Here is a 17,876-nt window from a genome sequence, read left to right on the forward strand (position 1 = left end):
GTAATCCTGAATTGTAAGTCAAAGATGACTTAATACCTAATTATAATAAATTATGTGATACTAATACATGTTTTGTGAACCATTCGTCCTGTATCTGCTATAAGTAACCCTCCATTATCTTAAAATAATGGGAATGCTTACCACTGTCAACATAAAAACGTGGTAATTTGAAATAGCAGTGATAGGTGCATTTTGAGCAAAAGGCTGCAAACCTGAGAATGATAGCGCAAGCCCATTTTCTGTGCTATCTGGAAAATAAATATATTGTACTAATAGAAGTCTCTCCCAGTATATAATTTTTCCTTCTCTTATGTTTACTCCTATGAAGGGTTGTACTTGCAGAACCATTCTGTTAAAAAAAAAAAAAAAAAAAAAAAAAAAAAATAAAAAAATTGAGTACAGACGAAGCTCAAGGTATAATGTTACCCCATTTTTTTACTTTTTTTTTAAGACTATGTTCGAAGATGTTAGTGGATTCGGAGCATGGCATAGGCGCTGGTGTGTGCTGTCTGGAAATTGTATATCTTACTGGACATACCCAGATGATGAAAAACGAAAGGTAATGGTATTTTATACAGCTCAAGTCTAAAGTTTTGTAGTACCCGACACAACTAGCTGTTCATTTTTAATGATGGTAATGTTTAGGCTTAAAACAGGTAAGTATATTCAAAGCATGAGATTCAAGCTCATAAAGTTTCCTTGGGGAATGGAGGGGACTTGTCTTCATAAATCTGACCTAAACTGGGGCAAACTTGGAAACTGACCACTTTATCTGGTGGGAAAGGGGAAAAGTGGAGGAAGATCCATATTTAATTTCCCCTTTAGTCTTAAGGCTTTCCATTGCGCTTGTCAAATGACTAATCATTTAATTGAAATTGATCAGACTTGTACAGCTTAATAAGCAGACTATATCTAGTTGGCATAAGTTTTAGACGAAATAATGACTTTAACACTTAATATGGTAAAGAATTAGAGTGGGCAATCCTTCTATATTGCAGAAGCATAGCTGTCATTATGGATTGTCTTATTTGCAGTCACTGTTTTCTTGAAGCTCCACGTTATAGCTGAAACTGATGCTTTTTAAATGGTTCTCACGGAAACCTAAGTTACTGTCTGGCTAATGAGACAGATCAGCGGTTCATCTGTCACTGAGGTGAACCTTCTTGTCTCCTTAGCATGTTCTTGCAGTGCGTACTGAAATATTTCCAGGTCCTTTTAAAAACTGCTTTCAGGAGGGTTCTTCTGAGTCACTTAAGCAATTTACCATTAAACACTTGCTTGTTTGCTGGCAGAACACTTTCTTTCCCAAACTCTGTGGCAACCTCTGGTCCTTTTGGGTCTTCTGTGTCAATCCAGATGCCTGAGTTTAGTTTCTTCCCTGCTAACAGAGGAAGACCATATGCTGGTAGTTGACATTGCCAAAATATATCAGTGTACTTTCTTTCCCTGCCAGGAAGGAGGGAGAAATCTCTGCCTACTGTAATAGAAGATAGGCAAAAAAAAAATTGAGTTAAGCAAGAAAAAGGTTCCTATTCTGCTTTAGTCTGCAAGAAAGAAGCTTTGGTTTGTTTTCCAGATTCTGTTCTTAAAAATCTTCTAGACTTGTTTCACTATCATTCTGACAAAGGGTCAGCTATATTCTTTTGATATACTGTCATCTACAGCAATATTAAACTCTATCCTTATTAAATACCTCCCCTTACCCCCACTATATCTGGTCTACTATGCAGAGATAGATGTAGCTCTGAAATACCAGTATTGGGCAATGATTGCTTTAAATTGTGGACTGTTTTTTTAAATAAACTTCCCATGGCTGTACATATCACCAACATGCAACCTGTTTCTTAATGTTCCTTGAAATGGAGCTATCCTTCTTCTTCCTGTAACTTAGGTTATTTTAACTAGCTATAGAATAGTATAGTGAACATGCCCAATAAATAGCAAACTCTTTTCCAAGCCAAGAGCAGCTTGTGATGTTTCCCTGATGAGGTATTCTGTAGGTGTGAAGAATTGGAGCCAAAGCCTGTAACTAACTTTAGGCATACAGCTGAGCCTCTGTCTATAGTCAGCAGAAAGATAACTGCCTTGAAATTTGAAATGCTCTTTGAAGGGGTCTGGCTATTGACTATAGAGGGAGCTAAAGCAGCAGGACGTGGCACTTAGGTGCCTTAGTTGCATGTTTGAAGATGAATCCATATGCTTATAGGCTTTGACAAGAATGATGCAAGCATCCCTAAAGTGCTTGTTTTCTGTAGGCTTTGACAGGGTTTACTCTATCAGTTTGGATTTTATTATGAAGCTCACTTGAATTTGAGAGTTAAAAAGCTCTTTTTTTTTTCTTAAGGAAAAAAGAAAAGGGGGGATATATCTTTCTAGAGCCTAAGCCTTTAGTAAGGGATGGATTTGTTAGCTGTATTGTATGTGGCTGAGCTAGGGCACATTCCATTGTCTATATTATCTTGCTTCAGCTATAGCTTTTAAATGCAAAACGTGGAATGCCTCTTTTTGTATGGAGTAATTGATTGGGGGGGGGAAGTCACTTAATATGGCAAAAATTGTCAAAGCATATGTTTTTCAGAATTGCTCTTGATTGCAGTATTCTTGACTGATGAACTAACTTCACTTTCAGCATCCTTTGGGACGGATAAACTTGGCTAACTGCACTAATCATCAGATTGAACCTGCCAACAGGGAGTTCTGTGCCCGTCCCAACACTTTTGAACTAATAACTGTCCGTCCTCAGAGGGAAGATGACAGAGAGACTCTTGTCAGCCAATGCAGAGACACGCTCTGTGTTACAAAGTGAGTGGATAAAATCATGAAGGTTTGTGGGAGGTTATGGGATGTGTGCAGGAGGGGTGTTTTGCCTCAAGTGATAGTTTTAATAATATAGAGCTTTACAACTTTGACATGCCAGTTCAAAGCCCATTTAAATGCTAAGACTTTGGGGTGACACTTGAACTGTTTGGTTCGCTTTTAGTCCTGTTTTGTCTTGCTGTCCCATTTCAGTCTTCTGAGGACAAAGAGCTCAACTTTTCCAGAAGTGGAAATGCCAGGATTGTGGAAGATTTGACTTCATTTTTTCCCCTGCTATTTGGGCTTCCATGGATGATCAGCTTGACATTTTTCAGAATAACTAAGTAGAGGCGGAAAAAGACGTATTTAATCCATTGGGTTCTTTGCCTTTTAGGAACTGGCTGTCTGCCGATACTAAAGAGGAGCGTAACCTTTGGATGCAAAAGCTCAACCAAGTCCTTGTTGACCTTCGCATGTGGCAGCCTGATGCCTGCTACAAGCCTATTGGAAAGCTTTAAACTCTGGAAGGGAAATATGAAGAAAATACCTATACAAAAACCCACATGAACTACACACAAAAAAAAAAAAAGAGAATGTGGGAAGTCCTCTGGGTCACTTATGCTTTAAATTTGAGAGAGTGTGTAACATTATACAGGACTATGTTATGCAGTATTTTTATTTCACTTTAAGAATTTTAAAACTCTTTTGCTTCCTAGCTTTTGAGTATGGTAGGAAGCAATTAGCTATTTCTAAATGTGCTAAATATTTATGTAACTCCTTTTTTGGAAGTCCTTTTTTAGCTAAGTACATTCTCTTCTTTAAAGAACTAAATTATTACAGGAAATCACACTTCAGGGCAGGAAGGGGCGGCAAGCTAGTGACAAAACAAGCTTACTAGATAACTCAGCTCCCTGAAAGAAACAATAGCTTGGAGTTCTCTAACAAGGATGGCGCTGAAGCACAAGATTTAATATTGGAGGGTTTGTCGCGGGGTTTTTTTGTAATGATCAGGCATAGAAGTTACTAGTAAATTTTATCCTACAACATGCAATATAGGTATTTCTTGCTTGCACAGTCTCCTTGTGGTCAGAACAAAAGACATGCACAATATATGCATACTTCTCTTGCAATTTCTCGTACAAACTGGTATGGATAAGTGCATGCCATGTATCCTATATGGCTTACAGGTATGGAATTATGTATGCAGTGTATTGCACTTTGATAGAAATGAAAGGTCTTGAGTATTTTTGTTAGGACTGCTATATTAAAAAAAATCAGAAAAAAATTAGTTTTAGGATTGTATACGTCAGTATTTCCTGGGACTCATGGTTTGTACAAGCTAGAATTCTCCTCCGTTTGAGAACCAGGAATAGGTTGTAAAAGTGCTTTTTGGTTTTGGTTTGTTTTTTTTAATATATAAGACTACAAAGCTGCTATGTACCAACTAATCCTCCGCTGGCCGAAAGTATGGGTCTTCCTCCCCCTCATAGACATGTCCATAAATGCAGATAAAAACATTACTTCAGACCCATCATTAAAATGGCAAAACTGTTCAGTTAAAACTTGTGATTTTCACAGCTTTTCACTGGGCTTAGTGAAATACTATCTCATTACTTCACTATTGTGAATGCAATAGTGGAATACTTAAAATTGCTATTGCTGTTGTATATTCACACTTGAAACACTAAATTCTGTTAGCTCATACTGTTTTCATCCTGCCACTTTTGTACTTCTGCTTTCAAATCTAGTTTTCTTTTTCTGATGTTTTTAAATATTTCCAGACTATGTATTGAGATTTATTTTATTCATTTAAAATAAAGAGTAAAACACTTTATGCTTTTTTCATAATGTCACCTATGCACTTGAGATAATAGTTTGTAGGCTGAAGAAGAAAAGCTGGACTCCACACAATGTTTAAGAAAGGATTCTATTTGGTATGTGTATCCTAAAATACCGCTTGATTTGAGAAGATAATGTGATGCCTCAGGGGTAGCTGGCACCAAATTTTGTAGTGGGAGGCCTGATTGTCTGTGGGCAGTTACCATGCACTGGTTGGAACATATATGAACGTAGAGGCTGCTAGAGACGAGCAGTTCATCAAGTATGGAGAGGAGAGGTGGTTCTTTCCTCTTGTGATAGAGACACAGCAGCAGACTAGCAATACAACGTGGACAGTGGAAGAGCAAATTTCATCTGTGGATCCATGGTAGGCTGTCCACTTAAACTTCCAAGTGGATGTTAATAAAAATCATTAAATATAAAATTATTAAACGAGTCCATAGAAAGGTGTTAAGAATGGAACTGGATATATTTAAGGGAATGACCTATTTTTATTTAGGCTAATTGGGCTATTGTCCATTGTAGAAACTGACCTGTGTTTATTCATTGCCTGAGATGAAAAATGACCCTCATCAAGGAAAGGTATAAAGTGTAACTGGTGATGTAAGTTAGAAAGGCTGACCTGGATGGTGAGTTGTAGGCACAAGCTGTCAGTGGCGATGACATGCAGTACTGCAGCCAGCAGAAGCGCGTGACGCTAGCTTAGCAGCAAGCCTGCATTTACAGCTTGACTGACTTGCACTGCTGTGTACCTCCTCCCCTCCCGCGTTCCCCTGCTCTTTTAAGGGTGAGCTGTGGAAAAGTTTTTGAAAATGTTGGCAAACATATTTTTTCATGTTTGTAGCAGATCCTTTTGGAAGAGGCCAGACTGAATTCATCTATAGCTACCTGAAGCTATTTGTTCTATACCTCAAAAATAATTTCTGCTGTCTGATTTCAAACAAGCTTTAAATTTTGTAAAAACAGTTTATGAACAGAATAACATTAAAAAAAAAAAACCTTCCCCTTTGCAGTGCGTTGGAACTAGCCAGTGACATAATCCCCCCCTGTGCTCGTACGCTCAAACCCTCCCCCAAAAAAGACCTTGACAGACCATTCCTTCTAGAAATCTGTACTGCTATAAAGTTTGAATGCTTAGCTTTCCAAGAGAAACTTTTTTTTCCTGTTTATTTCTCTCTTCCCCATGCATTTGTCACCGTCAACCAATCTAAGCACCAGCAGACAGTTAAACTAATGGAATAGACTAGGATTCATATTCCATTACTGCTTTAGAATAAGTAAGCTTTTTCAGAAGCATTTGTCTAAATATAGGACACTTATTTTTAGAATGGCACTGGTAAGTGATTGATGGCTGGGGGTGCAGATCTTCAGCTGGTTTTTGCATTCTTTGAAATAATGGAGGGACGTAGCGGTTGTAAAAGCTGACGGCTTAATAGGCCCAAAATTCATCTTTATTTGCAAATAGTTACTGCATTTGTTACAAAACAAGTTTCTGCACACAGCCTACTTCTAATCCTGAACTGCAGAGCTCGCCTCCGAGGCCCGCGGACATAGCTTGGTTGGTGCTCCTTCAGCCAGTGGCAAGCCCAGTTCACGAAGTCCCGCAGAGACCCCCTGTCGAGCACGGCGCAATGAGACTGGGCAAATCCCAGAGCTTTGCTTTGGGATTCGACTATGGGGGTTTCGGGTCGTCTTTGATTGAGAAGATGCTGCTCTAATTTTATGAGAGAGCTTTTTTCCCATTGTTCAGAAATTCAAGATGTTCACTAATAAGAAAGTCTATAAATGGAAAATGCTTTGCTCTGGGCAATGAAGCTTATTTTAGCTGAGGAAATCTCGGTTTTACTAGCTTGTAAAACTCCTAATTGGTGTTACTAAATCCCAACCTCAAATGAAATACAATAATTTGCAATGAGATTGCCTGAAAATTTGGCTTCTAAACACATACTGTTCCCTTCCCCCTTCTAATTGCTACATTTCTGTATTTTGGTGTAGAGGAAATTATTTGATATTCTATAATTATTGTCTGTGCTGTACTTGGTCTATAATAAAACCACATGGATGCACTTGTTTCTGTCCTTGTGTTGTTTTTAATGAAAGATAAGAAACCTGAACAGGTAATAAAAAACACTTTAGAAGGTGTTCTAGCTGGCCGGTGTGCATCGAATGTTGTGCTGTTTGGTGGAGAGAATTTGTACAGGAAGCGGGTAGACTTCCTTTTCCTTCTAATGCTAAATACCCTTCCTCAGCCATGCCTCTGTGGAGTTGAAACTGTTTCTTGGGAGACTGGATATTTTGGTAACATCTAAATGCCTTGAATGAATTGGGGCCTTATTAGTAAGTATCATTCAATTAAGGAATGTATTCCCTTTTGGCTTCCTAAAGTAGGTGACTTGAATATTTCCTTAAATGTTAGCAGTTGTCCCAAAGGAATTTCTATCCTAATAAAAGACGTGGCATTGACTGTACTTTAAAAAAAAAAAAAAAGGAAGAGGATCTAGGATAGCAATAAATACGTGCTTCAACTGTGATAGCATCAGCAAGTCAACCTCTGCCTGTTCAAAATGCTGAGCTGATGCACCTCCTACAGCCATGGCCAGTGTGCTAAGGCCCGTACAAGGCCAGGCCATCTCCTTCAGTTTGGGCCGCAGCCTAAGAGCTGGCTCATGGGTGACGCAGCCTTACGCATGGCACACGTTCAGAACGGAGAGCAGAGCAAGCCTACCTGAGCTTTGGCTAATTTGGATGGGTTTTAGTCATGCCATGTTAACACTTTCTATTTACCAGATAATATTTATTTATTTATTTGTTTATTTATTTCTATTTACCAGATAACTTTTTTTTTTTCCATGTATCATTAGTGACATTTTTGCTGTCTGATCCCTTCATCACCAGCCAGGCTGCAAGTAGGGTAGAGCTGTCCCTAATTTTTTATATATGTGTATTTGTTTGTTTATTTTGCAAAAAGCATTGGATAAGCTGATGAAAAAACTACTATTAATTCTCAACCTTCAATTCTGCGTATGAAATAGAGCAGGTAAGGGCTGCCCAGTATCTTCAGTGATTCCCTGGGTCACGCCTGTAAAAGGTACAGGACTGGTTATATTGTGTTCGTTAGGAAGCAAAAGAGCACAGATGTATTAAAGCTTGAAAAAGCAACTTGTTTTCAATACATGAAGGGTTGTCAAGTTACCACCTTGTTAACGGGGGGGAAGAGAACCTGTGCGCAGTCAGCCTGCCAGGCAAATCAAATTCTAGCGCCTTGTTATTCCTGGCACATTTTAATAAGCAAAGAGCAGCTAAATAATGTATTGACAGTCAGGGCAATTACATACACACAATTTATAGCGACATAACAAGTCTGGGGCTTCTTCCCCCTCCCCCTTTTGGGACCAGGTTAACTGTTGAAACAGTACAAATGGAAAGCCCAGAAATAATGTTCTGCAGGGGGAAAAAAAATGAGGTGGGGCTAGGAGTTTGCTATATATGGAAAAAATTGTATGGATTTGCAAACCAGTACAATAAATGGTCTAGCTGGCAGGCATCCTTTGATTTTAATTTTTGTAGCCCCACAGAAAAAGCATAGCCTACTTGTGCAGGTGAGATACAAGACTGAAAAGAATGCTGTTACGTTATGTCCACTGCTCCTGGCTCTGATAACTTGCCCTCCCCCTTTTTGTGTGTGTGTCTTTAACCATCTTGTTTCGTGGAATGCACTGGGAAGCATCACTGTAAACCACGTCAGGGCTCCGGCAGTTTGGAAGTCAGTGTCCGCCTTGATCTTTGAATATAGCTTCAATCTGGTCGTTGAACGGATTCTCCTTTCCAAGCACTTGAGGCCATTCATGTAGTGCCTTCTGCCAGGTAATGCTTGTTCCAAGGGCTGCAGCAATCTGCGAACAGCACAAATACTATCAATTTCTTGTGCCTCTATAATGTAGCTGTTTCATACCAGCACTGAGGAGACCCCACCGTAAAGATGACTCCCCTGCACAGCCACGTGATGGACCGTAACCTCTAACCAAAGAAAGTACCCCATTCCAGCCGCTTGAATGAGGAAAAATCCTTCCGAATAGTAAAAATAAGGTGAGGACTATGTATCTGTATCTCCCTGACCAGTCATTCGGTCTAATGATAGTCTCCAACCACTTCCTGATGCCTGTGATGGCTGGTCCATAAACTTCTATTCAAAAGCCCTAGAGACAGATTTCCACCCCCACCCCCCAAAACATTTTGAAAGTATTTCAAAAGCACTGCTTGGATATAATGTATAAAACTCTTGCAAGTCAAAAGGAGTTCATGCTCCTAAATGCCTCTGATTCTTCTAATAAATATATTTTCTTATATATTATATATATATATATTATATATATATCTTATATTATTTCCTTATCCTATAAGGAAACCACGGGTGTTGAGGAAAAAGAGGCCCAGTTATATCTAGGTTCAAAACTACCCAGCTCTGATGCTCTAAGTTCACGCCTGCTGCTGGTTGTCTTCAGAGCTTTTTTCCATGAGACCTGCAGAAGTGGTAAAATAGCTTTTCTCCTTGCTATCAGAACCACTCTAGCTTTCATAGAGTTTTTGCCCTAGAAGTTATGCACTGAAGAGAAATTGTATCTATCTGCCAGGCTGAAAAACAGCAGAGGTAGGAGAAAAGGGAAGGGAGAATAGCCCGATTCCCCTTTAACCAAGTTTTCACACCCTGCTAATGCATTTTTGTTTTAATTTCTGACCCACAATTATATTCTGCTTATATGGTAACTTCACTTTCAATCCTAAAATTCACTCTGACATGGATTATAACTTTGAGGCTTAAATAGGGCTAACAAAGCCTTTTTATTAAGGACCAAGATGGGTTTATGAAATCAAACTATTTCAATACTGATGTTTCAGAGTTTGGGAACAGATTGGAGCCTTTGGAGAATTTTTATGCACTTCTTTTTACATCCTGTGCTTTTTGAAAGAAGATGTAATCATGGGCTGGGAGACAACAACTTTCTTTTATTCAGAGCTAATGTACAAAGAGACACTTTTGTGGGGTGGAAGCTCTTAGACTCTAGTCACTCAAGGTCTCATTAAGCTGATGGAGGAATTGGGGCAGGGGAGAGGGATGGGGAGATTGTGCAATAGGGTGTTTTCTCCTGGTCAAAATTTCTAACGTGACTAAACATGGTTATTCTGGGATACCCTATGGCTGCCAGAGGGCTGAGACCTGTCTCTGTCAGAGCAGTCCACTCTGGCATGGCAGTCCGCAAACCTCCTTCACAAGTCTCTAAGCCTTCCATATGTTTTTTTGGCAGGGTTGGTTGGTTGGTTGGTTTGTTTAAAAAAACGTACTATCTTTGCATGGTGCACCCTCTGCAGAAGTATCACAGAGGTATGCTCTACAGTGTTCAGTCTATTGTTGACTGCTATTTAAGGCATATGTGCTTAGACTGCCCTAAATTATGCAGGTCCTGCTCAGACATCATTTTGTGTGGTCCTGATGATTTTGGTAATTTACTCTGGATGAGTAGTGTGGCACAGAGAGAGTTCATGATTCTAGAAATCACTTTTCTTGTAGGTCTTTTCTAAATTCCAAAGCTTTGAGACCTGCTACAATTCCTATGCTTTTTGCAATTACTTTTTTGTGAGGACGACAACCTCTAAGCAATTTTTTAAAGGAAATATTATCAGTTCCTCATAGAGCCCTGAGTGACCACAACTGGGAGGCAGCTGTGTTTTTTCAGCAGCTTCTGGCTATCTGTTTCCTCCTTCTGCAGCAAACTGGCGATAGGCATGCCTCTCAGCAAAGTGTAAATACCCAACTAATCTGATATGTGTCACTTCAGCTTTTTCTCTTTTTTTCTGGCTGGAATGTGCTTTGCTATGTCTTAAGGAAAGAGAAAAGGGAGAAGCTAATCACGCTCAAGCTGTGCTTTCCTGCCTGTACATAATCATTAAGAATCTTCCAAGCGTCTCAGGTTCCAGTTTGTGATGTTCAGGGCTTTCGCGTTCTCCCTGGTAACTCCACAAAAGCAAGAAACGAAGCCGTTTATGCAGGATCCTGTTGAAATGCATGGCCCTGTCATCCAAACAAAGAAATCAGCTGTTCTAGAGAGAAGTAACGTCCTTGAAGCCATCTGGCACTCAGAACGGTTTGCAGTGAGATTTTGTAATAAGGGAGAGATGCTGAAAAAAAGTCCTTGGGCTTCCACTATAGTCAATGGGAAGAGAAAGTCAGAGCTCTGCCAAGGACAACCGAGCTGGACTTTGGGGAAAGGAGTCTCAGAGACAGCTCTAGAGGGAACTTAGGAGGATCGAGTGATGCATTTTGGTTTTAGGTGTCAAAAGTAAATGGTGTGAATTTCCTCCACCTGCGGCCTGAGCTGGGTGTTTTGGAAAAAAACCTCATGGGGCCCAATTTTAGCTTTGAAACTTAAGAGGAATGCAGTTATGCCAAGAATGAGTGTCTTGTTTGCAGCCTTCTGTTTTGCAACAGGTAAACATGCAGAAAAACCCCTTCCTCCCCAAGAAATTTGTGGTAAGGGAATGTAGTTCTGGGCCTGGCTAAACAAATGAGCACTTGGTGTTTATCCCTTCTTTGAAGGGTTATCAAATACAAAATACTGCCTGGAGTGGGGACTATGGGGCTAGTTTTTCCTGCCTGAGTGTCCTAACCTAGCCTTTTTCCAATGCATGAAAAAACAGAATAGCTCTAATGGGACAAAGGGAGTGTTGCCTTTTTTTCTTATTTTCTTTTCCTTCTCTTTGCAATGATAAGTACGCAACTCTCAGTTAGGGAGGCTCAATTCCCTGCCACATCCCTCCTGCGTGGTGGGACCGCTGGACTGTTGGATATACATGCTGACACCTGCTTCTGCCGTGTTTATATCAGCAGATTTTTTTTTAATTAAAGAGACAGCAGATAAACGCAAGTGAAATCCAGGGGCTGACATCAGACAACGGCTTAACCTGCCCACTGCTGTATCATAACAATTAGGGATGGTGGTACCCTTCCAGCTCACCCTTGGCAGAGAGCGGCACTGCGGTGCTTGTATCCCAAACTCCAAAGTTTCTCTGCATCTGAAGGCAAGAGGTAAAATGCTTATGCTTTCCTTGGAGTGCTGCTCCATTAAAAAATTTGTGAATATTTGTCGAGCGCTTTGAGATCTTCAGAGAGAAAATTCAGTAGAAATGCCCAGGCTAGGTCCTATCCATCGTGTTTATTAGTCAAGCTGTATGTGAGGCATGGGAAATAGCTGCAGAGATTGAAGTAACAGCCCCCATTCACTTGATAAGCTGCACGGCATCAATCCTCTCCCGCTAGGCAGCTCTATATGGTATGAAAGCCATATACCTGGCCAGAGGCATTCATTCCAGTATAAAGTAAAACTTTAAATAAAACTGGTATGAGGAGGGAGTGAATTGTTTATCATCTCTCTCAAGCGTCCTCTTAAATACCACTCTCTGCTCACACTTCCCCTTCTTTTTATTAAGAGAGCCACTCTTTTGGAGCAGAGTGCTACGTCTCAGTCCAAACAGTGTTATGTTGATAACAGACTTCTGTATAGTACCAGGAAAAGAAAAATGGGTTTAAAGCGGTGGATGTTTGGATAAGGCTAATTAATAAATCCTAAAAGGGCAATAACTCACTTGAAGTGAGGCATATCTACAGCTGGCACCTTGACTGTAAGGGAAAATGTACCTATAAAAGCATTAACGTCATCCTAACAGCAGGAGGGGGAGATCATAACCACTGCAGGATGCCAGGTCCAGAGGGAGTGATAATATGGCAGCGCTTGGCTGGATCCTGCAGCTTGGCACCCTGGGGGCTGCGTGGAGGTTTGCAGTTGCCCTTCAATGCCCTTTTGTAACTTTATTTTGGCTCAGGCAGGATCCCTTTAAGATAAATACTTGATCCCTTCAACTCTGTGCTATCTTCCAGCTGCTGGTGAGATATGGGATGTGGGCAAGAGCCTGGATGAAAAGCTGTGATACGGCGAGCTTGGCTTCCTCGGTGGCCTGTTGCTGGGGGTTATAAGAAGCCTCAAGCCAGCCTCAGGGTAAGACATAAAAATAACGCAAAGATCTTTTCTTCTTCACTCCAGACTCTTCGTATTGCACAGTTTCCCCAGATGGCAGGGTTGGGAATGGGGTTCATTTCATCACTGTTTTCACTCTCATTTCATTTGCCAAGTTTTCTCTAATTGCTTCCTTGCAAAAGGCCTGCAGCAAAAAATCCAGACACACTTTCTCCACGTCTCCAGGCTGTGAGCTCATACTTTCATGCAGCTACCTCCTGGTACTGTTTGGTAGCCAGGCAGGAATTTCTGCTATGAAGCCTCTTCGAACAGGAGGCTCTTTTGACTTGACAAGGCTAAGCAAGCCACCGTATTGCCCCAGTTGACCAGCACGGGTGTAAAAGATAGCAACTAAAGCATGTATTTTGCCTTTGGACTTCCCCCTGCAGGTCTCCCCTGGCTGAACTGACAGCAGTCAACGGGAAAGCCACCGAAATGTTGGAATCCATCAGTGCTTGCAACACACGCCCGTTGAAGTGCTTCTCCATGGACTGCTCTTTCCCAGCATGCAAGACAGCATTGCATCAGGTTATTTGGTGATGGGGGTGTGGGAGTGAATATATGCAGGGTGTTAGCTCACATCATAAAACCAGTCCATAAATTCACCCTGTGCTTTTGAGCAGGGGGAGCTGCCAAGCAGCACTGCTGGTGGCTGGGCGGCGCGGCGGGGTTCTCTTGCATGGCTTGGTCGTGCCGGGGTGGAAGAGAGTGTGCAGCCGGGACCGCAGAGGAAGGCAGCGGTGCCCTAGAAAACAGCTTTCTCCAAACTGCTCTCACCATGGCACAGAGCTAGTATCATGCACCGTGAAAACATCACCGAGGAACGTCACTCCTCCTTCCTCCCAGCCGCCGCCCAGACCTGTGCCCCTGGGCAGGGCAGGGATGTTGGGAATGGAGCTGGCAGCTTGGAGAGCACATTAGCCCAGCCTAATTCTTGCTCCAAAAAGTCAAGATTGAAAAGCACGGGAAACAGGAGTGGTCTTTGTTTTCAGGACCTGCCCACTGCCCCATGTTGCCTTAGCGGCTGGGGCTGACCGTGGTGTGGTGTGGTGTGGAGGAGAGCCCCGGCTGGGCTATGCCTGCCAGTGTGAGCCATTGCTGCTACAGGCTGCACACGGGATTTCAGCTCGCAGTTTTTCTCAGGGCGGTATGGGGAAGACTGGCTGCTGCTTTGCTTTGTATATGTGTTTGAAATCTGAAGCTAGTGTATAGAAAAGCAATTGGCTTTGTTTGTAGCTCACTGCAGAACATGGTCTCTTCAAGCCTTTTAGAGAGTCACAAAAAAGTACTTTAAAAGCGAATGCAGTGGGAACCGGGCAACCTTGCACTTGGTTAGCAAACCCAACCTAGGACTTAGAGCGGAGCAGCTCCTTCTCCTTCCCTTTCATTTATTTCTGACTGTAAACCTTCCCCTTGGACGTCACCTGTCCTTGGAGGCCAAGCAAGTGGCAGAAGACTTCGTAATATGTAGCCACAGAGCATAAAGCAATTTAAATGTATAGCTTTGAAAAGAAAGCTTTGTTCCTCTGAGTACCCCTGGCCTCAGAGGTTGAGGCTGCGGGGCAGGGGCAGGGGCTGGGCTGGGCTGGAGGGGGCCTCTTGGGTTTTCCCAGTGCTGCACCACTGCCCTGATCCTGCAAAACTCCCGTGCGTGTCTGAGCAGGCAGGTAGCTAGCCTACGCAGCAAGGGTCTGCTTTTGTGGTTTAAGCCCTGTTTGGCCAGGGTACTGGTCAATGAGTAAAAGAAAGCAACAGAAGACCTTGCAGGAGTTACAGCAGAGTGCAGGCGGCTGAAACAGGGACATCTGCTCTGGGGCTAAACCTATCATCTCTTTTAAAAGAGAAACCCCCCAACCCCCCCACAGTGGTCCGACTGGGTGCCTCAGGCGGCGGCGGGCGCTGGCATCCTGCCTGCTCCTGCCCGTCTCCCGGGGCCGGGTTTTTACCTGGCTGGGGTGGAAGCCATCGACTGGTTCGATCAGCTGCCAGGGCTCGCCTCCCATCTTGTGCCACTCCTCAGCCGCTGTGAACAACGTAAGCAGAGGGGTTATCACTGGTGAGCACGTAGGAGCCCGCCCGGAGATGTGCCCTCCTCTTCCTCAAAGCGCTGCCGGTATTTTTAAGCACACGACGGCTCTGCATGAAGATTATGATAATTCATATAAAGTTGTCAGAGCCAATATTGTGTACAACCATCTCTCCTTGGGGCAGTATTTAAGCCTTTATTGTTAAATTTTTTTCTCTGCGATATTTATGCAAGGAAGCGCTTTGAACATAAATGATCGTAAAACAATTCACTTTCTCTCCCAACTAAGATGGATGCTGTAGCAAGTAAGGCTGTAAATTATTTAATACTGATTTAATACTTTTGCATTTTCCTTTTTAGTTGCATCTTCAGCAGTGCAAAAAAATAAAAGAGAGAAAACGGTGCTTTTTAGAGAAATATGGTAACACAATATTCGCATGAGCTGATGTCTGCAGGAATAGACTGTCATTTTCAGTTACTTCTCTTCTGAGCGGTCTTTTTCAACTCCAACAAAATAACCTTTTGAATTACATAAGCATGACATTCAATGCAAATGATGCTGTGCTGTAAGCCCCAGAGCCATTAGAGAAGTAAAAAGCTTTCTCTCTTCAAAAGGGCTGTGGATTGATCAAACATAGGACTAGTGGATATGGCATTAACAGACTGTAAATTCAATAATTTCTTTTATAATGGCAGATTAAGAATTCTTAATAGCATTATGCAGGCGTCCTGTCAGGAGGAAAATGTTCTCCATTCAAGCACCACAGTTTTGACATAGACTCACCACTGTTTGTTGGACCCTGGCTACCATGTCAAAAGTGATGTCTGGGTCCCCATACTAACTTTGAATTCACAGAAGGGCGATATTCCTGCTTTGACTATAGCAACCTACTTGAGATGCTTTAGTCACCCAAAGTAACCTGTTTTCAAGACACAGGGCTTGGAGCTTTGTTTCAAATTTGCAATATGTGGGGCACAACACATATTCACCTTAGATTGCACCATGGAGCGCACATACAGACGCACAGAGTGAGCTTGCCTAATCCCTTACATATGATGTTATACATTGAGTACGAGGCTGTGTATTGCATTTTACTTTGTAGAGGGACTACTGTTCTAGTGCCAGAAATAGAGGAGTAAGTAAGATAAGTAAGGTTTATATCAAGGTAGGTGAATTTAGACCATTATACTTGACCTCCAAAAATCCTAGAGCAGTTGAACAAATACCCACTAACTATGTCCAGAGTTTGTCTTAAAAGTGCCTATTGCCTTGGCTAGACCGGACTAGAGCTTGCTCCCATCCGCACCAAGAAAAAGCCAAAACAAGCAACCCCTATCCCTCTACGCGTTGCACCGCTTCTTAAAGAAACCACTAAGTTCTTCAGCCAAAGGCAACATCTGAGCTTGAATGCCCATCTAAACCTAGAATAAATGCTAGTATACTCAAATTTTACTCCAAGAAGGCTGGGAGCTGCTAGGTATATATATGCCCAGGCCAGCCTGAAATCAATGTACTCATCACAGTGTGCAACCACTGCTAAATATTTGATGTCTAGAGAGTTTAGGGGGGGATATGCGCTTGCTTCAGAAAAAGACCAGAAAAGTAGGTCAGCAGCCTTAGCTGGCTTTTCAGCACACTCACGACCTGACAGCTTTCCTGACGGGAAGCTCGAATTGTTGGCTCCAGGGCTACAGGAAACTTTGCAAAGTGTCTTTCAGAGCTGATGTTTGTATGTGCATGTGTGATTTTGTTTTCCTCATTTATTTAACGCGATGTAATCAAGAACAGCAAATTATATTAAGATGTTTCTTTTCATGAAAGCAAATAAATTACCTAAAGTTAGTAATTTAACTTATTAAAGTAATTTGCCTACCCAGCAGGTAGTTTGTTCCAAATCCTAATGACTTGTTAAATATTAAGTAGCTGAGGCAAAAGCACAAAGAGACTTGGACATCCTGAAACTCTGTGCTACAATATCGAACTTGACAGTGGAGCCCACCCCTCTGAGATAAAGTTTTGGACAGAAGGATTCCCTCTCCCATCCTCCCTTCTTTACCTCCTCCTCCGTATGGTCTGCATGAGACCCAGAACCAGCTTCCTGAATTGGGTCATGTAGGATAAAATAAGTTTGTGAATTTTGATAGGATTTGGCTGCAAATGAGATTTTTGCAATAATCTTAGGTGCCTCGGCAGCTTCGTGCTTCCAAGGACAGCCAGGCACTGATGGAGAGAGGTGTTAGAGATATACACTTTGAAGTAGTGCCAGGGTGCTTCTATCCCTTCATGGCTCCGGTTTTGGCTGTCTGCATGCTGGGATTTAAAATACAGTCCCCAGGCAAAATTTTTCAAGAAGGACCAACATGGAACTACCTCTCTATGTGGATATAAAAACAAGGAAATGCAGATCAGGGTTTTTTTCCAATTATGATATACTATTTTTGGAACATAAAAATTCACACTATCGGGGAGGGCCCCCAGCTGGCCAGGGCTGGAGCTCCTGCCCCGTGAATGGAGGCTGAGGGACGGGGATGGGAGAGCCTACGGGGAGGTGATGAGGATGGGGCCAGTCTCTTCACAGCAGTGCACAATGGGAGGGGGAGAGACAACGGGCGTAAGTTGAAACATGGGAGGTTCAGGCTGGCTACAGGGTAAAAGCTGGTTTCCTACTTTCCCATCACTATCTAACTACTTGAATATGTTGCCCACCTCAATTCCTAACCCCATGCTGATTCTTTTTTTAAAAAGAAAGGGTGAGTGTGTTTCTCCTTGCGACGGAGCTGGGCTGATGCTGGGTGATGCCTCAAGCTGGACCCACCACGCACATCTCGTGAGGGAAGTGGAAGTGGAGCCGAGAGTGGTCCAGGGACAGGCGTCTGTCCCCAGCCCCACAAGGACACTGTCCACTCATGCTCACGCTGACGAGGAAAAGTTTCTGGTTCTTTTATTTTTTGAGTGTCAATTGCAGAAGGAAGTGATTTAGGTAATGCGCTTACCTAATGTCACTTAAGATCACAGAAGGACGAGTTTTGTAAGCTCTTCAAGTCAAAAGTTACAGTATGTAGGTGCTTAAGGAAGCATAGGAAAGAAGCAAGTTCCTCCTGGGAGAGGCGCTTCTACTTTTGAAAACAGTGAGTTAAGAGAGGGTGGC

General features: G+C 42.2%; 2 protein-coding genes across 3 annotated transcripts in view; one reads left to right on the forward strand and one right to left on the reverse strand.

Moving 5' to 3' along the window:
• The window catches only part of ANLN (anillin, actin binding protein), a 27,416-nt gene extending 20,715 nt beyond the window's left edge, over positions 1–6,701 (forward strand). For both annotated transcript variants that reach the window (XM_076330863.1, XM_076330865.1), the window contains 3 exons: positions 452–559; positions 2,630–2,802; positions 3,191–6,701. In XM_076330863.1, coding sequence (XP_076186978.1) covers positions 452–559; positions 2,630–2,802; positions 3,191–3,314 — 405 coding nt within the window. In that variant the 3' untranslated portion in view covers positions 3,315–6,701. The remainder of the gene's footprint in view (positions 1–451; positions 560–2,629; positions 2,803–3,190) is intronic.
• The window catches only part of AOAH (acyloxyacyl hydrolase), an 85,647-nt gene continuing 73,818 nt past the window's right edge, over positions 6,048–17,876 (reverse strand). The window contains exons 21-22 of the mRNA XM_076330866.1: positions 14,648–14,724; positions 6,048–8,528 (exon numbers count right to left, since the gene is read on the reverse strand). Coding sequence (XP_076186981.1) covers positions 8,400–8,528; positions 14,648–14,724 — 206 coding nt within the window. The 3' untranslated portion in view covers positions 6,048–8,399. The remainder of the gene's footprint in view (positions 8,529–14,647; positions 14,725–17,876) is intronic.

This window comes from Aptenodytes patagonicus, chromosome 2 (genome assembly GCF_965638725.1).
Source record: "Aptenodytes patagonicus chromosome 2, bAptPat1.pri.cur, whole genome shotgun sequence".
In the NCBI taxonomy this organism is placed as follows: domain Eukaryota; kingdom Metazoa; phylum Chordata; class Aves; order Sphenisciformes; family Spheniscidae; genus Aptenodytes; species Aptenodytes patagonicus.